The sequence below is a fragment of the Electrophorus electricus genome, chromosome 2 (assembly GCF_013358815.1).
Source record: "Electrophorus electricus isolate fEleEle1 chromosome 2, fEleEle1.pri, whole genome shotgun sequence".
Classification (NCBI taxonomy): Eukaryota; Metazoa; Chordata; class Actinopteri; order Gymnotiformes; family Gymnotidae; genus Electrophorus; species Electrophorus electricus.
Genome location: NC_049536.1, coordinates 28206279 through 28227754, shown reverse-complemented (window position 1 = coordinate 28227754; position 21476 = coordinate 28206279). Strand labels below are relative to the sequence as shown.

General features: G+C 46.8%; 1 protein-coding gene across 5 annotated transcripts in view; it reads left to right on the top strand.

Moving 5' to 3' along the window:
• thsd7ba (thrombospondin, type I, domain containing 7Ba) overlaps nt 1–21476 on the top strand; it is a 144300-nt gene that overhangs the window by 57684 nt on the left and 65140 nt on the right. For all 5 annotated transcript variants that reach the window (XM_035523605.1, XM_035523603.1, XM_035523604.1 and 2 more), the window contains 4 exons: nt 533–781; nt 1266–1435; nt 5729–5884; nt 11518–11718. In XM_035523605.1, coding sequence (XP_035379498.1) covers nt 533–781; nt 1266–1435; nt 5729–5884; nt 11518–11718 — 776 coding nt within the window. The remainder of the gene's footprint in view (nt 1–532; nt 782–1265; nt 1436–5728; nt 5885–11517; nt 11719–21476) is intronic.

Here is a 21476-nt window from a genome sequence, read left to right as displayed (position 1 = left end):
TCCTTGACTGCAGCAAAGTGTCCTAGATTTTATAAAAATGGTTTTAAGAGAAAATTCTAAATTCTAAATAGTCCAGTTCTACATGACACTGCTCTTAGACTCTGCACTGTTAGTGTCACAGTGCAAATGTAGTTCAGACGCTTTGCTAACTGCATAGTTCTATTATATAGTTAAAAAATGTAATATAAAACACAAACATCGTATTTATTTACTCATCACTGCTAGATATTAAAGGTTTCGGGTGTTTTTACACGTGGATTCTCTGTATTCTGGGGACAGACTCTAACTGATGACCAAGTCTCCTTTGCCATTTAAGTCGTGCTTGTTCTGAATTTGTAAACACATAGCGGTTTCCATTATCATAGTGTGTTTTTAAGCCAGCAAGCCTGCTGTCCATATACTGTACATCAAATATCCTGTCATCTCCATTTCCAATGCCAAACAGCAGAGACATCCTCTCAGCTCCTGACGTGTGCTTTTGTGAGGCTCCATACTCTTTGCATTTACAGCCCAATCATTTTCTCATCTTCAGTCTTTGCACACAAGATGACGGTCCCAGAACCTTCCAGTCCTGCGTGATCCCGAAGCACTGCCAGACCTCTGATTGGTCTGCTTGGAGTCCGTGCTCAAAGACCTGCCAGGCGTCTGATTTGTCACCGGGTTACCGCATGAGGACTCGAACAATAACGCAGCCTGCCATTGGTGGGGGAAACAAATGTCCAGCCAGAGAAGAGAAAGAGGCTTGCAACATTATTGGGGATTTGCTTCCAAAATGTCCCAGGTATATATGTTTTTTGCTGTGTATGATAGCATGAATAATTCCCCTTAGAACAGTCTGTGTATAAGGGATGAGGATAGAAGGTCTGAAATGTTGTAAAAGATGTGGTCAGTAATGGATGCTTTTGCACATGTGGGATTCCAGTGTCCTCCTTACAAACTGGGCTAGAAATGCATCCATGCAGTTGACTAAATGAATGTGATTAATGTGACTGCATCTTTGATCGATTACTTTAGACTTTTCTTCTTTGTTTCTTTCTGCATCATAACATTGCAGTTATTTTTAAACTGGTGAACAAAAAATCTAACAGCTGTTTCTTTTACTCACCCCTCTCCCTTTCCGTGCAGGTGTGTGTGTGTGTGGTTCTGTGTGTCCGGGGTGTGTGTGTGTGTGTGTGTGTGTGTGTGTACATGTGCATGTGTCTGTGCATTTGTGTGTGCATGTGTGTGTGTGTATAGCCTCAGCAGGTGTGTGCCCTGTGCTGCAGGTATGTGTGGAGGAGCACTGACTGGGGCGAGTGCCACGTGGCTCCTCTCCTCAGCCAGCAGGACCGAAGGCTCCGGAACACCAGCGGCCTGTGTGGGGGCGGGATTCAGACCAGGGACACGTACTGTGTCCAGGTTTTGGCCAGTGCTGCATCCCACCACAGTAGAGCTGGTAGGAATCTAGATCACCATCAGCACCAACACTGTAATACAGATCACCATCAACATCAACACTATAGCACAGATCATCATCAACACCAACACCATAGCACAAATCATCAACATCAACACTATAGCACAGATCATCAACACCATAGCACAAATCATCAACATCAACACTATAGCACAGATCATCAACACCATAGCACAAATCATCAATACCAACACTATAGCACAGATCAACACCAACACCATAGCACAGATCACCATCAACACCAACACCATAGCACAGATCACCATCAGCACCAACACCGTAACACAGATCACCATCAACACCAACACTATACCACAGATCACCATCAACACCAACATTATAGCACAGATCACCATCAACACCAACAGTGTAGCACAGATCACCATGAACGCCAACACTATAGCTCAGATCACCATCAACACCAACACCATAACACAGATCACCATCAACACCGAGACTATAGCACAGGTCACCATCAACACCAACACTATAGCACAGATCACCATCAACACCAACACCATAGCACAGATCACCATCAACATCAACAACATAACACAGCTCAACACCAACACTATAGCACATATCACCCTCAGCCCTGTTCCACAACACCTGAGGCAACTAATGATTCAGAAGACTTTAACTACCTGAAACAGGTGTGTTGATGTTGGCCTGGGCCTGAACTGTAGCTTGGCTATTCTCCAGAAGGAGCTGTTGACCTCTGTCAGGGCAGAAGATAGGCATCACATCTGCTGCTCACTGCCAGTCTGACCTCGACAGGCACAGCTCCGTCTGGCATGTGTAGTGATGTAGTCCCTCCACCTCCCCACACTTATTTCCTGGGATGGTTATTTGCAGAAAATGTTTATTATTTTACGTATTTAGTTACAGCACCTAAGTCTTGAAGACAGATGGAGTTAGACATCACCATGTCACTACTTAACCCCATGTGAATTTTTCTCCATAATTTAGCCATATCCAGTTCCTTCCCATCAGGTAAGTGTTCCCTGTCACATGACAGCAGCCAACCAGGGATGGCGTGAGCTGTCACATGCTTCCTCCAAGGTACTTGCAGCAATATCAGTGGGTGAAGTAACACATTGAGAGGATAGCACTATCCTCCATGGGGCGACGTAGCACACTGAGAGGATAGCACTATCCACCACTTTCTGATGCATAAACTCAGATGCCCATGGCTATTGGGGTAACTGTTGCCCAGTGGTTAAGGTACTTGACCAGTAATCAGAGGGTTGCCACTTCAAGCCCAGTTCAAATCTAAATTGGCCAGCCTCACTGTTGTTGACAGAGAGGAGTGTGTGACACCCTCCCTCCCTGACAGCATGACCAGTTTGCATCTCAGGCTCACCTCATCAGGTATCAAACAGTCTCCTGATGATAGGGCCAAAGGCTTTACTGTTGCACCACTCAGGAACCCCCAGCACCTTTTTAAAGATCAGTTTGGATGGTTGGATTTTGTGTGTGTGTGTCCATATATCCTGCTGCTGGAGCCCCCATGTGCTTGAAATCAGGTTGCAGTCAAAAAGACATCTCACAGAAATGAGCTCACTGTGCTGGGACATGATTTTTAACTTGTACAATTATAGCATTTAGCTGAAGCTTTTATCCAAAGCAACTTACAATTATAAGTACAACTTGAGCAATTGAGGGTTAAGGGCTTTGCTCAGGGGCCCAACAGTGGCAGGGCTTAAAGCAACCTTCTGTCTACTACCTTAACCACTGAGCTACCACTGCCCTAAAATGATATAGACCAATACGAGGACATTTGTGAACAAAGCCATTTTAGCAGAGGATGGTTTCAATCCATCTAGCTCAGGGTTATGGGCTAAGCATGCTTCCGCTGTGCCACTCTGCTATCACATGAGGTCACCTGAGGGCTAGTCCACTTGGAGTGCAGCAGAACAGCGATCTCACCATGGAGTCCAACAGAAGAGTATCACAGCATAGGGTCCACCAGTACAGTGATCTCAGCATGGAGTCCAGCAGAACAGTATCTCAGCATGGAGTCCAGGAGAACAGTATCAAAGCATGTAGTCCAGCAGAACAGTATCACAGCATGGAGTCCAGCAGTACAGAGATTTCAGCATAGAGTCCAACAGAACAGTATCACAGCATGGAGTCCAACAGATCAGTATCACAGCATGGAGTCCAGCAGCACAGAGATCACAGCATGGAGTCCAACAGATCAGTATCACAGCATGGAGTCCAGCAGCACAGAGATCACAGCATGGAGTCCAGCAGCACAGAGATCACAGCTGCAGGCTACAGCAGCCTATCAAAGAGGCATTTGGGAACGAAACAGAGCAAGTACCGCTAGTCGGATAAACAACAATACAGAATTACACCGATCTTAAATTAGACCTTAAATTTATGCCCACCCTTGAAATGTGCAGATTAGTGCCGGACTGCTGCGTGAACGACCTTCATATGCATCAGATGCATTTCAGGGTTATTAACCTCTATTATCATTAATGCCTTCTGGTTAGCCTGTTAAATCACCTAACAGCTTATATGGTGTGAAACAGAGCAGCCCAAGATGTTGTAAAACGTGCTGGTGAAAGATGAGGGGCTTGGAGTGACACCTCACTGTGTGGGGGTGTGGGGAGTTAGAGCTACGACATGGACATGTGACACCTCACTGTATGAGGGTGTGGGGAGTCAGAGCTGGGACTCACACATGTGAAACCTCACTGTGTGGGGGTGTGGGGAGTCAGAGCTGGGACTCACACATGTGACACCTCACTGTGTAGGGGTGTGGGGAGTCAGAGCTGGGACTCGGATGTTTGACACCTCACTGAGTGCGGGTGGGAAGTCAGAGCTGGGACTCGGATGTGTGACACCTCACTGTGTGGGGGTGTGGGGAGTCAGAGCTGGGACTCACACATGTGACACCTCACTGTGTAGGGGTGTGGGGAGTCAGAGCTGGGACTCGGATGTTTGACACCTCACTGAGTGCGGGTGGGAAGTCAGAGCTGGGACTCGGATGTGTGACACCTCACTGTGTGGGGGTGTGGGGAGTCAGAGCTGAGACTCAGACATATGACACCTCACTGTGTGGGGGTGTGGGGAGTCAGAGCTGGGACTCGGATGTGTGACACCTCATTGAGTGGGGAGTCAGAGCTGGGACTCGGCCGTGTGACACCTCACTGTGTGGAGGTGTGGGGAGTCAGAGCTGGGACTCGGATGTGTGACACCTCACTGAGTGGGGAGTCAGAGCTGGGACTTGGACGTGTGACACCTCACTGTGTGGGGGTGTGGGGAGTCAGAGCTGAGACTCGGATGTGTGACACCTCAGTGAGTGCGAGTGGGAAGTCAGAGCTGGGACTCGGACGTGTGACACCTCACTGTGTGGGCGTGTGGGGAGTCAGAGCTGGGACTCACACATGTGACACCTCACTGTGTGGGGAGTCAGAGCTGGGCCTTGGATGTGTGACACCTCACTGAGTGGGGAGTCAGAGCTGGGACTCGGACATGTGACACCTCACTGTGTGGGGGTGTGGGGAGTCAGAACTGAAACTCGAACGTGTGACACCTCACTGTGTGGGGGTGTGGGGAGTCAGAGCTAGGATCGGATCTCTGACACGTCACTGTGTGGGGAGTCAGACCTGGAACTCGGACATGTGACTCCTCAATGTGTGGAGGTGTGGGGAGTCAGAGATGAGACATGTAACACCTCACTGTGTGGAGGTGTGGAGAGTCTGAGCTGAGACTCGGATGTGTGATACGGATGTGCGTTTGCTCGAGCTGTTCCACTTCAGTTGTGAGTTTCTGTAAAACACAGAAACGGTGAGGATACGATAAGTGTGAAAGACAAACCTCATGATGACACAAGAATGTTGAACAATTCCCCAACTGTTTGGTAACAGGAATAATGTTCTAAATGATGTATGCTAGATAGTGTTTGTGACAGACGTTGGTCATTTGGCCTTGTTCTAGTTCATGTTTGAGTTGGGTTTTGCACCTCTCTGACACACACATTGGGGCCTATAAACTCAACATGGACACTTGTTCTTTTTCTGACAGATGTTTTTCTCAAGATGACAACTTCCCAGCATTCAGTATTGATTTCTTCTCCTCTTCCTCTCTCCTTCTCTCCCTCTCGTCCGCTCTCTCTTACTGTTTTCCCTTTCTCCCTCTTTTTCTCTCTCTCTCTCTCTTCTCTCTTCCTCACTCTCATGCTCTCTGTCTCTCTCCCTCCCTCCCTCCCTCTCCCCTCCTCTCCTCTCTCTCCCTCGCTCTCTCTCTCTCTCTCTGAAGTGTCCAGGCCTGTAAGTGCCCACCTGTGTGATGGAGTCATACCCTTGGCAGTGCGCTCCTGCTCTCTTCCTTGTCCACAGCCCTGTCTCCTCTCCTCCTGGTCCTCCTGGGGACCCTGTCTCCACGACAACTGCATGGAGTCCCAAGAGAGGAAAGGTAGGAGACAGAACCAGCCTCTTCACATCACATTCTTATTCTGTTTGACATTCACAAGCGTAACAATGTTTATGAGCGAGAAATCCACAATTAAGTGCTGTTCAGAAATATCTCCTTTAAACCGTGCCAGGTTCACACACTCAGTAGAGCAGGTGTCATGCAGGTTTCCATCCTCATCTCAGAGTGGTACGGGAGGATTCCCAATTTTGTCATGTCCCTGGAGCCTTGTGTTTCATCTTCATGTTCTGAAGCTCAGGAACATTCAGGCTGGAGATCTTTCAAGTGGGAGGTTCTGCAATGGCATTTCTCATCTACTTCCCAGTTTTGTGGAATTGTGCACGCTTCACTCATAATTTCGTCAGTGTCAAGGGGTTCTGAATGGTGAAGGTACTGTTTATCCAACATGCAGTCCTTCTCCTCAGTCTCATTTTAGTCCTGTTTTATCTTTTTGAGCCCTGCTGAGCTGTGTAGTCTTCAAAGCTTAGCCCCTCTGCACTCCTCTCTGAGGGGTGTCAGAGTGAACAAGCAGCCCGGGCCAGCACACAGGAGGTGTGAGCATCATAAGGGTGAGGGCTGGCCCATTTAGTTTCAGTAGGGTTCTTCACATTTCTGGCGCAATGCAGTGTGTGTGTGTGTGTGTGTGTGTGTGTGTGTGTGTGTGTGTGTGTGTGTATGTGTGTTTGTGTAGAAGAGAATGAATCCAACACAGGAACCTGTGTGTGAGAGAGCAGGACCTAGCAGGACCAAGCCATGGCTAGTGGCATGAAGTGTGCCTGCCACAGGCATTGTTCTACTACCATGAATATATCTAGCAGTGGTGGTCTTTTATATGATTGATACCTGGAGGAACATTTCTCCGGATTTTACAGTGGATGGAAGCTGTTGGAGAGTCATGTCAAAGTAAGCTTGTGTGTGTGTGTGTGTGTGTGTGTGTGTGTGTGTGTGTGTGTGCGTGCGTGCGTGTGTCTAACCGTGTGAACGCAGTGTTCCGGCTTTTCTGTCTGCTCCAGTTCTCATATGATTAGTGGCTGTAATCTGTGGCTGTGGCGGTGGGGGAGCGGAGTGCTCTCACCTCTGGATGACGGATGTTTTGTTTGCGATGGTGGTTGCCACCGTTGGCTGTATGCTGCACGCGGCGCTCGCCTGCCAGTGAGCAGCTCCCAGCCACTGATGGGGTCTGTAGGCTGCAGGCCGTGCAGGGCTGTGACACTCTGCCGGAGCGCAAAGACCTGCAGTGACATGCGGACTCCACAAATCTCCTCACATGACACTTTGTCCGCGGAAATATACAGCAGAGGTAAACGCACCAGCGCACAAAAGCCTCCAATCATCCGGTTCATTTTCCAGTACTTGTAAAAGGATTTTTCATTCTGTTCTTCCTCGGTTTTGTGATGAACTTTTATTAAAATGTAAAAAGACTTGGTGTAAAGGAATTGCTTTGAATTTATTAATGACATGTTACTAATGTACTTAATTAATAACATGTTGCTAATTTATTTAAATAACATACACGTTAAAGGTGTATTTACTTAATGACATGATACAAATTTCCTTAAATAACAACAGGTTAAAAATTAACTTAATTAATGACACCTAATAGTGTACTTAATGATATGTTGCATGACATGAGTATTATAATTTTCTGTAGTTCTCAAAATAATTAAATTTCTGAATGAAAGTTGTTTCCTCTTCATTCAAGCACAGAAATTACAGCGAACATACCCACATCAGAGTTTACAGTCTGCAGTATGTAAAATAGTTAATTACCACTGTCACTGAATGAAGCCTTAATTGGATTGATTTTAGAACATCCCGTTAAACACCAGCCGTTTAAGGCTGTATTCATAATTAAATTAGTAAAAGAAATGACTAGAGGCTTGGATATTCCCACAGTTTTGGGTGTGTGATGGTCTGGGTATTACTGGAGTACTGTGTCATATTCCCAATGTGTTAGGTGTGTGATGGGCTGGGTATTACTGGAGTACTGTGTGATATTCCCACTGTGTTGGCTGTGTTATGGTCGGCGTATTACTGGAATACTGTGTGATATTCCCACAGTGCTGATGAAGCAGAGATCTTGGGCCGATAGGCTGAAAGGAGAGACACTAATAGGGTTTGGGAGAAGGTACTTAAGGGAGATGATATTTTATCTCCTGCCAGCAAATAAACCAACAGCCTCAGCAAGTTTGTTCGCGCTCTTCTTCTATTTTTCTGTTATATACTAATGATGGTGCCACTGCTGTAGCTGGCGAGGTAAAGGGTGTATTTTCAGATGATAGTCGTTCTTCTGTCTGTGATGAAGATGAACGATGAGCCAGATCTTTACCAGCAGAAGGTCGGCCACATGCTCCAGGACTGTGACTGTTGCCAAGCTTTAGTCTGTCAGACTAAATACAATCTCCTTATTCTTTGCTCAAATAAAAAATAATAATTAAAGTCACTCAGATTATATTTGGTCTTACGCATGACACCTTACCATCATTAGTAATAATTCCTGGTGACCAAGTTAAACACATTGCCTCCTATAAATATTTGGGCTATAAATATTCGGTAATATCTGTCGATTTTATGTTGCCCATGCATGTACATGATGATTTAATTTGCAGTTAAACTGAACAGAGATTTTCTTTTTTGTCTAGGTTGCATTCTTTTTGTGCAGGTATCCAGACTTTAATTTTGTTTTATAGCTCAGTGATGTAAACCCTGCAGCCTTGTGTGAGGGTCTTACCACGCGCCTGGTTGTTCGGTGTTACACTCAGGGCATGCTCAGATCAGCTGGGGGGGCGTTCTGTTTGGATTCAACACGTGTTCTGTGATGAATATCAATTACTGCCAATTACTGCCAAGAACTGTCAAGAAGTCATTCCCCAAGACCTCATCTTGGGCGTAATAGACTCCAACACGCTTTGGTTTCTGAGGCTGTGGGACTCCTCCGTCAGCAGGGGACCGAGGACGATAAATGTCACTGTGATTAGACTGTGTGGAGTTAGGATTCTTAAAGTAGTGTTTGTGATTGCCGGGTAGCGTGTGCTATATGTTTGGATGTGGGTTCGTGCCGGAAGCAGAACAGCTCGTGACACATCTTCGGAGTAATTAGACAAAAGAAAGGCAGTTTCGAATTCGTAACATACTACCAGAGAGAAAGCAGAAGTGAAAGACTACGGAGATGACCTGACACGCTGGCAGGGGCGCGGTGAAGGGGGGAGGAGATTCCAGAGGTAATCCAGAGCTTTCTTCACTCGTGGAGCACAGTGCTAACCACATGACACTTTAACCCACGTGAACTGTGGGTTGTGTTTTCCCTGTTTGAACACACCCGTTTCAGGTGTTTACCACGCGAGGTCTTGAGACGCGCGCGCCCGTCGCTGGTTGCGCTCCGGCTCCAGCATCTGAGCCAGCTCCAGTTCCACCAGCGTGTGGCAGGATACGTCTTCTCCCTGTCGGCTGCACGGATGAGCTTTGCTTCCAGTCAGGTCGTTTATTTGTAGAGACCACGGCGTTCTCCCAATCCCTGTGAGCCTGCTTGATAATGGAAAAATAGCCATCCACGCCCGGATACTTCATATATATCTGTATTTGTGCTCAAGAGGCCAGAGGAGGCTGTTCCATCATTCTGAATCCCTCCAATTTATTAAGGGGAAAAGCGACTGCGAGTAAGAAGAAGAGAAGCATTGTGGGTAATACCCAGGCCCTGAGCCGCACGATGTTGATGTATTAGAGGGTCTCCAGCTATCCGAGCCACTGCAGATGCTCGCCGTTATCTGAAAGGCTCAGATCTCTGCTGCTGTCCTCGTTGTGTCCATTATCCCCGTGTCTGTGGGCTCAGTCAGGGCTTCCTGTTATGGCCAATGGAGGGAGGGACCCCGGCCAGGGTGAGTCATACTGACTGAGGCAGGGAATGGGGTGGTAAGACAAACCCCTGAAACACCCTGACTCTGACTCAACCACCCTGACTCTGCCTGTGCAGATGCACCCAGAGCAAATGTGTTCTGCTGGGAAAAAAACAAAAAACAAACAAACAAAAAAATCATGTTATTTCAGAAATAACCGATTCAGCACAATGGCGACATAATGCAAACAGTCTTGGGTTGTGATTGGCCTGACTATATAACACAGTGCGGTGCTTTTGGAAATTGTCTAGCATAAGCTAAATGATGAAATATTAATGCCAAACAGGAGTGCAGAGTGGTAGAGAATTACTGAGGAGTTATATGATCACACAGGCTAGCAGGGCAAGGCCTGCACGGGACTTAATGACGTGCGAGGACTGGGGCTACTACGTTCCAAGCGAAGCAAAGTGAGAAAATAGAGGCACTCTCTGCTCTGGGTTTTAATTTCCCTGTTTGTTTCTCAGTCTGCAACTGGGTTTGAGGGTTGTTCTAAAGTCACTAAGATAAGAGGATGTGTGTGAAGATCAGACTACTATAGTAGTGGAGGAGGGGTCTCACACCACAGTACCAGAGGAGGGGTATCACAACACAGTACTAGAGACCACAGTACCAGAGGAGGGGTCTCACACCACAGTACTAGAGGAGGGGTCTCACACCACAGTACTAGAGACCACAGTATTAGAGGAGGGGTCTCACACCACGGTACTGGAGACCACAGTACTAGAGGAGGGGTATCACACCACAGTACTAGAGGAGGGGTCTCACACCACAGTACTAGAGACCACAGTACTAGAGGAGGGGTATCACACCACAGTACTAGAGACCACAGTACTAGAGGAGGGGTATCACACCACAGTACTAGAGACCACAGTACTAAAGGAGGGGTCTCACACCACAGTACTAGAGACCACAGTACTAGAGGATGGGTATCACACCACAGTATTAGAGACCACAGTACAAGAGGAGGGGTATCACACCACAGTACTAGAGACCACAGTACTAGAGGAGGGGTATCACACCACAGTACTAGAGACCACAGTACTAAAGGAGGGGTATCACACCACAGTATTAGAGACCACAGTACTAGAGGAGGGGTATCACACCACAGTACTAGAGACCACAGTACAAGAGGAGGGGTATCACACCACAGTACTAGAGACCACAGTACTAGAGGAGGGGTATCACACCACAGTACTAGAGACCACAGTACTAAAGGAGGGGTATCATACCACAGTATTAGAGACCACAGTACTAGAGGAGGGGTATCACACCACAGTACTAGAGACCACAGTACTAGAGGAGGGGTATCACACCACAGTACTAGAGACCACAGTACTAAAGGAGGGGTATCACACCACAGTATAAGAGACCACGGTACTAAAGGAGGGGTATTACACCACAGTATTAGAGACCACAGTACAAGAGGAGGGGTATCACACCACAGTACTAGAGGAGGAGTCTCACACCACAGTACTAAAGACCACAGTGCTAGAGGAGGGGTCTCACACCACAGTACTATAGAAGGGGTCTCACAACACAGTACTAGAGACCACAGTACAGAGGAGGGGTCTCACAACACAGTAGTGGATGAGGGGTCTAATTTCAAGAAAAGCACAACCATTTCTCCACACACCCCCTCCCTCTCTGCCTCCCTGCAGTTATCTCCACCCACTGTTTTTCATCAGGGTGATTTTCTGGTCACCACTGTCTTACAATTATAACCCCTCCTATATCTCTCCTCAGGTTACAGGCAACGCAGACGGCAGGTACTGGGAGAAGGTTCCGGAAACACAGAGAACTGTGGCCATCTTCTAGAGTCTGTGCCCTGCGAGGCCCCCGCCTGTTTCCTATGGCGCGTGCAGGCCGAGGGCGTGTGTATGTCCCGCGACGGCACCTGTGGCCACGGCAGCAGAAATCACACTGTGGCCTGTGTCAACTCTCGAGGTACCGCAAACCTGCTTCCTCCTGAGCAGCATAAATGTAGAGAGCTGTTACCGTGGAAATTCCCAGCAAGATTACAGCCTTATAAACCTGACACAATGTCACGACTTGGTATCAGTGATTTGATATTTTGATGTCATTATTTAGATATTAGCTGCACTAACTGTGTTTTACTGAACAGACAGTGATAGGGTTGTGTCCAAGTAGTTTTCAGTAAGATTTTCACATTATGATACAAATCGCCATGTGATGATGCTGCCTTTTAAGTGGTTCCCTCAGTGAATGTTGCAGAACTCCAATGGGCTGCTTCTTTAATGTGGTATTCTAGCATTCATGTGATGCCAACACTGCCTGCTAGTGACATGGCATAGCCGAATTTTAAATAACAAGCTCTTTGAATTATTCGTAGGTGTTTGTGCAGCCAATGACACACTTTCCTGAAATATAAAAAACTCATTTTTTGAGCCATTTTGAGCCTGCTGTCTAACTGTCAGCGCTTTCTGGGTAATTAAACTGCTCCAAGTCACCTGACCAGCCTCGGGCCTCTGCCGTGGCAGCCCCACAAGCTCCTCAAAGCTAAAAAAAGACAGAAACACATTTTAAGTGTCTCTTCATCCCTCCCTGGTGTGTTTCCTAGTCTGGTCCTCTATTAGCCCTCTGTGCAGCGGAGAATCTAGGCTGCGTGGAGGGTGTCCTGCTGATTGGTGCGTGGATGACATGTCGCTTGGCCCATTTCGAGCATGGTGCTGTCCTCTTACTGTTTATAGCATCCATAATTTATGAGAAGCACAGCAGCGAGTTGAAAGGGGTGGAGACATCACGGCACCGACGAGGTCTTCTGTGGGCATGGAATTACCCTTCTCTGCACCCCGGAAACCTAATTGCATCTTTTTTGCATGTTTTATTATTCTGTCACAATAGATTATGTGCAGGTTTATTAAGGAGGCAGGGAAGGATCAGAATGGGTTACGCAATGAAGGCACCTGATGAGAATTGACACGGAAGTGTGAGAGCAGGTGTTCGGAGCGTTTTGGAGAAACAAAGTGAGATGAAGGCGCTGGGAGCTCTCAGGATTCACTTGCCATCTCACTGCCATCCACGGAGGTTTTATCCGATGTACCTAATGGAAAAGCAGCACGCTAAATTTTCACTACAGCTCAAAACCACTTTAATCTCATTTTACTCATAACCTGTAATTAAGATCATCTTTACATAGATGAACAGATTTGATTAGCCCAAGCCTGAAGGGATAGTTAGGACAAAAATGCTAATGATTGGAAATTAATAACTGCTGGTATGCATGATTGATTTGCATAATGCCAAATTGTCTTAATTGATTATTATCCAAAGGAACAATGTTTAGATTATTTTAGAGTGTTTTGCTCATTTTGTATCATCTCTTAGAATCACATGAACACAGAAAGCCAGTTTCAATCTCTCTGCGTTTCCTGCACAGTTCCAGTCTCTGTGCGTCCTACTCGGTTTCACGTTGGCCTGCTGATGAGTATTGGCCTTTTCATGAGAAACGTCATCAGTTCAGTGTTTGTGGGTCGAACAGACTGCGCAGCACAGGTAGGGCTAGTTCTGGGTAGCAGCACGGAGACCCTGAGTTTCGTAATGACGGTGCTCGGGGTAAATCATACTTGAAGTGGTGGTGACGTATTGGTGCTGAATGCCACCGCTCTCCGTTCGTTCTCCCATGAGCCTCCATGTGTTCTTTTCTTCCTTCTTCAAAGAAGAAAGAAAGAGTGAAAGAGTGTGGGGGGGGCAGAGTGAAAATGTTTTCTGTGAGAGAGTGGAGTAGTCAGGGTGAGTGAGTGTGAACAAGTCAGGGTGAGAGGGTGTGAAAGTCAGGGTGAGTGTGAAAGAGTCAGGGTGAGTGAGTGTGAACGAGTCAGGGTGAGAGGGTGTGAAAGACAGGGTGAGTGTGAAAGAGTCAGGGTGAGTGAGTGTGAAAGAGTCAGGGTGAGAGGGTGTGAACGAATCAGGGTGAGTGAGTGTAAAAGAGTCAGGGTGAGAGGGTGTGAGAGTCAGGGTCAGAGGGTGTGAAACATTCAGGGTGATTATTCGAGGGTCTTGTATGAGTTCTGGTACTTAATCCTATTACTTAATTCATGTGTGGTGGTGTCTCACTGGTTAAGGGCCTGGACTAGTAATTAGAAGATTGCCAGTTCAAGTCCCACTAGTGCTGGGTTGCCAGTGGTGGGCCCCTGAAGAGGACCCTTAACCCTCAATTACTCAAGTTGTGTTCAGTCAGAATTTCAAGTCCCTTTGGATAAAAGTGTCAGTTAAATGCTGTTAATGTAATCCTAGTACTCAATACTGCTGTTAGTGAGATGTCCATATTACTGAGTCAGCAGGGTAACACTTATCCCTGTGTTCTATGTAAATCTTTTAAAGGCCTTAGATCACAATAAATATATTGTATATTTTTAACTAACAATCATGCCGATGTCCAGCATTTTTAGAGAATATGTTTGGTGTGGGTGTCTGTCAGTGGTGTGCCACACACAGAGCAGGAGCAGTTTCATCACAAAAAAATCCAGAATTACTCATGACTGTTGTTGGAATTATATTTGGATTCTAAAATCCAGATCAGCAACACAACCACAGCTGAAGCAAAATCAGCCTGCATGCTTCAGGCCGGTGGTTCTCTCCACCTCTCCCAGTTCACCTCACAGGGATCACGCAGTTACGCACGCGTCTCCTTTCTGGATGACATTTCTAGACAGAGTTGTCAGAGCTCTACTGAATTATTGTGAAGGGTGGCCTTGAAAAAGCCTTTTCAGTAAAGTGCGCCCCAATGTTGGCCTTTCCTGTACATGCCATGTGAAGTTATTTGGCTACGGCAGCACGCCCTAATAATGTCAGAACCCTTTCTTCAGAATGCTGGGAGGAGCCAGGCTGCTATAGGCCCTCCCCTGTAGCGAAAGTCTTTCATTTTATTGGTCAGATATCCAGTCATTTTGGTAAAAGAATTATATTACAGAACCCTTCAGAATCTCAACAGAAGAGTCGTGTAGACGCATAGAGAGCAGTGAGCCCCTGCAGCCAAACGAATGCCTATATGATTAGGATGATCATTTCTGTTTTACCGCAAAAATATTTTTAAAAAGCACAGCAAAACATTGATAAAAAAATGTGCCTGCATGTGCGTGGACCGCATGAGTTTAAGAAATGTGTTTATATTGTTTTATTTTATGAAATATGTTTATATTATTTTATGAAATATGTTTCTTTTATGAAATATGTTTAGTTTAGTTTTGTTTTATGAAATAGGTTTACATTATTTTACTTCATGAAATATGTTTATTTTATTTTATGAAATAGGTTTATATTATTTGATTTTTTTAAATATGTTTGTATTATTTTGTCTATCTACTTTTCTTTACCCCCTCTCTCCTGACGCCACACTGCTGGGGTCTATTCTTGGGTCACTCAGAATAACACAACGTCACTCTCTGATACATGTTTCCCTCTGGCTGAGAGGGCATCTGACCTCGTACACCTGCCTGAGAGGACAGGAGAAGCCTCTCGTAAGCCAAAGTCTGACGTTTAACTGAATTTCTCCCCCATGGGGCGCAAACAGAGTCGCTGTTTAAACAGACAGGGGCCTTTGGAAGCTTTATCTTTACTGGTTTCAATTATTAATTTACCATCTGAATTTCAAATGAATCTCACAGCTCCTCATTAAGGAAAAGTGTGGAAGTTCCTCCCCGACATTTTTAAAGTTCTGTGAGAACACACACGTGTGTTTGGTGAGAAAAGGACTGTGAGAAAGTTAATATCGACCAACATACTGTACCGGTTCTGGTCCAAACCAACAAGCCAGCAGAACTTCAGCAGGGTGTCCGAGGGTGACTCTGGTGAGATGCCCCAGCGTAGGCAATCAGGAAGAAGACAGGTAACACTAGACAGGGTGCTCTTACTCCATGATTTATAGACTGTCTGCTTTCATTAAAATCTACTAAGGCATCGATGTCTCGGAAGTCTAATCTCACCCACGCTTCCCCCTCTCTGAGAGGAGTGGCCTCACCCGGCGTTCCTGAGAATGAGAAGTAGTTAGACGCAGTGCATCAGTGCTCTCCAGTCTCTCTCTCTCTCTCTGATCTCTCTCTCTCTCACTCTCTGATCTCTCTCTCACTCTCTCTGTCTGTAGATTGTCTTGTCATTTAGATTTCTCCAGCAGCAGTCACGGCACATCTGCGGTCTGTCGGGTAAAAGAGGAGTGGCAGATCCCATCTCTCCACTCTGCTTACAATTCCACAATTTCCTTAAAGGAATTCCGGTGAAGGGCTGGCCTCCAGGGAGATGGGCATTCGGATTTGTGCTCTTGTTTTCAGCCTGTCTTTCCATTTGCAATGGCTGACAGACTTTCTGTCATGTTTGTGGTGTGGAGTTAGTTATCTCATAAAGCAACCCTGACAGGGAAAAAGAGCATGAGAAGGCTGCAACCTGTACCCTAACTCTCCCTACAGTGGATGTACCCTTCACCCTGTACCCTAACTCTCCCTACAGTAGATGTACACTTCACCCTGTACCCTAACTCTCCCTACAGTGGATATACACTTCACCCTGTACCCTAACTCTCCCTACAGTAGATGTACCCTTCACCCTGTACCCTAACTCTCCCTACAGTGGATGTACCCTTCACCCTGTACCCTAACTCTCCCTACAGTAGATGTACACTTCACCCTGTACCCTAACTCTCCCTACAGTAGATGTACCCTTCACCCTGTACCCTAACTCTCCCTACAGTAGATGTACCCTTCACCCTGTACCATAACTCTCCCTACAGTAGATGTACCCTTCACCCTGTACCCTAACTCTCCCTACAGTGGATATACACTTCACCCTGTACCCTAACTCTCCCTACAGTAGATGTACACTTCACCCTGTACCCTAACTCTCCCTACAGTAGATGTACCCTTCACCCTGTACCCTAACTCTCCCTACAGTAGATGTACCCTTCACCCTGTACCCTAACTCTCCCTACAGTAGATGTACCCTTCACCCTGTACCCTAACTCTCCCTACAGTGGATGTACCCTTCACCCTGTACCCTAACTCTCCCTACAGTAGATGTACCCTTCACCCTGTACCATAACTCTCCCTACAGTAGATGTACCCTTCACCCTGTACCCTAACTCTCCCTACAGTAGATGTACCCTTCACCCTGTACCCTAACTCTCCCTACAGTGGATATACACTTCACCCTGTACCCTAACTCTCCCTACAGTAGATGTACACTTCACCCTGTACCATAACTCTCCCTACAGTAGATGTACCCTTCACCCTGTACCCTAACTCTCCCTACAGTAGATGTACCCTTCACCCTGTACCCTAACTCTCCCTACAGTGGATGTACCCTTCACCCTGTACCCTAACTCTCCCTACAGTAGATGTACCCTTCACCCTGTACCATAACTCTCCCTACAGTAGATGTACCCTTCACCCTGTACCCTAACTCTCCCTACAGTGGATATACACTTCACCCTGTACCCTAACTCTCCCTACAGTAGATGTACACTTCACCCTGTACCCTAACTCTCCCTACAGTAGATGTACCCTTCACCCTGTACCCTAACTCTCCCTACAGTAGATGTACCCTTCACCCTGTACCCTAACTCTCCCTACAGTAGATGTACCCTTCACCCTGTACCCTAACTCTCCCTACAGTGGATGTACCCTTCACCCTGTACCCTAACTCTCCCTACAGTAGATGTACCCTTCACCCTGTACCCTAACTCTCCCTACAGTAGATGTACACTTCACCCTGTACCCTAACTCTCCCTACAGTAGATGTACCCTTCACCCTGTACCCTAACTCTCCCTACAGTAGATGTACCCTTCACCCTGTACCCTAACTCTCCCTACAGTAGATGTACCCTTCACCCTGTACCATAACTCTCCCTACAGTAGATGTACCCTTCACCCTGTACCCTAACTCTCCCTACAGTAGATGTACCCTTCACCCTGTACCCTAACTCTCCCTACAGTGGATATACACTTCACCCTGTACCCTAACTCTCCCTACAGTAGATGTACCCTTCACCCTGTACCCTAACTCTCCCTACAGTAGATGTACCCTTCACCCTGTACCCTAACTCTCCCTACAGTGGATGTACCCTTCACCCTGTACCCTAACTCTCCCTACAGTGGATGTACCCTTCACCCTGTACCCTAACTCTCCCTACAGTAGATGTACCCTTCACCCTGTACCATAACTCTCCCTACAGTAGATGTACCCTTCACCCTGTACCATAACTCTCCCTACAGTGGATGTACCCTTCACCCTGTACCCTAACTCTCCCTACAGTAGATGTACCCTTCACCCTGTACCCTAACTCTCCCTACAGTGGATGTACCCTTCACCCTGTACCCTAACTCTCCCTACAGTAGATGTACCCTTCACCCTGTACCCTAACTCTCCCTACAGTAGATGTACCCTTCACCCTGTACCCTAACTCTCCCTACAGTGGATGTACCCTTCACCCTGTACCCTAACTCTCCCTACAGTGGATGTACCCTTCACCCTGTACCCTAACTCTCCCTACAGTAGATGTACCCTTCACCCTGTACCCTAACTCTCCCTACAGTGGATGTACACTTCACATCTATTTTCTCCAACCTGACTGACCATGCCACACTTAACACAGGCCAAAGTTCTCGTGCCTCTCGAGTGTGCTATTGTGCTTCATCTCTGGATTGGTGGGATTGGTATATTTTAGTAAGAGATATTTCACTAAGAGAGCACTCACTGAAAAATGTGAAGGCAGATGTCAAAGCGCTCTTCCTCTTGACGGATCACAGTGAGAAGCAGAGGTGTCTCACTCTGACTCTGGGAATTTACCACCATGCAAAATTTAGTGCCAACCATCATCTAACACTCTAACATAGTTTTTCAGTAAAATGTTTTATCACCAAACAGAGAGCACAACAGTTAGCCACATTAGGAGAAAAGAGACAGCGTAATGACAATATCAATTACAATATAACTGCCCCCACAGCCCCTCCCCACTCCCAACCTGGTTTGCTAAGCATTAAACAGCCTGTACATGTATACACAGGTACATACACTCAGCCACACTAATGGGACTGCTATATCACACCAGTCCCAGCTGATCGCGTTCTGCAGTCTGGGACACACTGAGAGAGTGCAAAAAAAGAAAGATCCCATGCTCTCAGACCCTGCGCAGTTACCCTCATGTCTAGCATTTAGACCCTCCAGGGCAATAAGGTTTATGTTTTCCTTGTATCAGAGGTGAACTGTGGATGGTTTATCGCCAGTCCAGTTCATCAAAACACACTTACGGGCAGCAGCCAATAATTTGGCTGGATAGTAACCTCAGCCATATGAAGGCTTAGAGACTATCAGCTCTGACTTCTGTATGAGTGTAGTTATCCAGGAAAAGGGGTGAACTGTAAGGATGGATTGTAGCATTTCTTCAGTAATGTGCGTTTTTGTTTGTAGCTGGGCGGTTTTGCTGAATTTTCTTTATCACCAGGAATCCACACACACAAAACAAGCTCTGCAGTTTGTAACTCCGCTGCCGCTATACGCCGCCTCCTGGATTAATTTTTCATTGTTGTGTTTATTGTATTTAGATTTTATTGCGAGCTCCAATCTCCCGTGACCCATGGCTAATTCTGTAATAGCAGGTCCTCTGGGGCCCATCGCCCAGAGGATCTGTGGGTAATTACGACTAATGTCAAGCCAGGCACCTCTGGCACTGACGGATGGAGTTCTGACCCAATACCAGTCTGGCTCCATGCCAGGAAATTAATTTTTTTTTTTTTTGACATGTGAAAAATGAAACAGCTTTGCCATTTGTTTATTCATTTATTTATTTATATTGCGTTTCGAGGGGCCTTTTTTGTCACCAATTAACCCTTTCTGAGCTGGTATTTGTTCCACAGCCCTGAGTTGTGTTCTTCCAAGGTTACAGCCTTGATTCAGCACACGTCAAATGTTACATAATAGATTTTTTCCTTTGTTTTTTTGTTGTTAACTTGCTCCGCACGCACCAGCCCTGAAGTCGCAGCCTGTGAGTCCTCCACGCTCCGCTCCCACACCGTGTGCCGCTTCATGCACTGCCTCTGGTTATCAAGGCCATTAAAATGTTAATGCCAAGGACCGGGTGTGTGTGTAGGACGACAGGACGATGTGTCATCCAGCGATGTGGGGCTGGGCGGTGTGTGTAGATCCATAGAAGAGACCTGCCTTGCCTCAGGACTGGACAGAGACATTAAGTTTGTCTCCTGTGGTTGAGGCCTGGGGTCACGTGGGTGGAGCTCCTTGTCGCTGAGTGATATTATACAAGCGTAGTGTCACCTATAGGGAAAGAGTTCTGCCAGTTTCCCACTGCCATGGGGTACGTTGCAAAGCTACTAGGTTGGAGATGTGGGTCGAGATGTGGATGGAGATGTGGAAGGAGATGTGGATGGAGATGTGGCTGGAGATATGGGTGGAGATATGGATGGAGATGTGGCGTGAGATATGGGTGGAGACATGGGTGGAGATGTTGGTGGAGATATGTGTAGAGATGCTGACACCTTTTTTCTGGTGTTTTTGGTGATGTTCACATCCTGCATACAGTGTGTTTGGCTGCTCAGAGCACATGATGTTTGTGTGTGTGTGTGTGTGTGTGTGTGTGTGTGTGTGTGTGTGTGTGTGTGAGAGAGAGAAAGACTATTTCTGCAACCCTCTGGTTAATATGCATTTATGACTCATAGTTCCTGTAGGTGAATGAAGTTCACTGAATGAAACCACAGTAACCACAGTAACCACAGTCCAAGTCTTTGGGCTCCAGTGTGCCCTTATCTTTCCACTGTGCTGATATTTACATCACACCGTGCCACTGCAGCAGAAGACCAACTCTTGTTTTTTTGACAAACTTTCTGAGTCCAAGATCAAATAATTGAGTTTAATGGCTCAATCGGTGCCTGGGTTTATGTGACAGGTCTCTGCGAAGATATAATATAAATAAATCACCCCTCCCCTCACACACACACACACACACACACACACACACACACACACACACACACACACACACACACAACATTCTGGGCTCGTGGTGTCAGAGTCAGATTGTGTGTTGGAGCGTGTTAGACATGCTTTCAGCACAAACAATTTTATTATCTCTGCATGTGGTGGACAGTCACCAGCTGCTCCTCCCATTCACGAGGCCGATGTCCTCGGGGTGGTGAGGGCGCCCTCTAGCTGCCGCGTGGGTCCAAGCGCCAGCCATGACCAGTGCCAGGACAGGACTCGCGAGCCAGAACTGCGGTGGCCCCAGATGGAGATTCCCGCCCTACTTCCCCGAGTCCTCATTTTGAGTAATGCCTCCTGACTCGCAAGGAGATATCCACTCTCTCTCCAGCTGCCGCTGGTAACTCAAATGTCGCAGGAAATCCAGCAGCCATCCAGCCAAGCGTTGACCTTTCCTCTAATTAGAGAGCTTGTGAAAGAGCCCTGGAGAGTCCTGAGGTGTGCGGGACCAGGTGAGGCTCGAGATGATAAGTGTAGGAGAACGTCCCATGATGCGTCCTGCAGCATCCTGCAGTCGCAGCTGTATCTGACTCTGGGAGGTACAGTATAAGCAGAGCCATCAGTTTTCTCCTCAACTCAGAGATACATCAACACGTCACCTATCAGCAGCTCTGATTGGTCCAGGTGACAGTAATCTGGCAAATGACCTTCCTGCCATTACAGCGCGTCTATCGATATCCAGGCTGTGGGAAGATCGTTCTGATTGA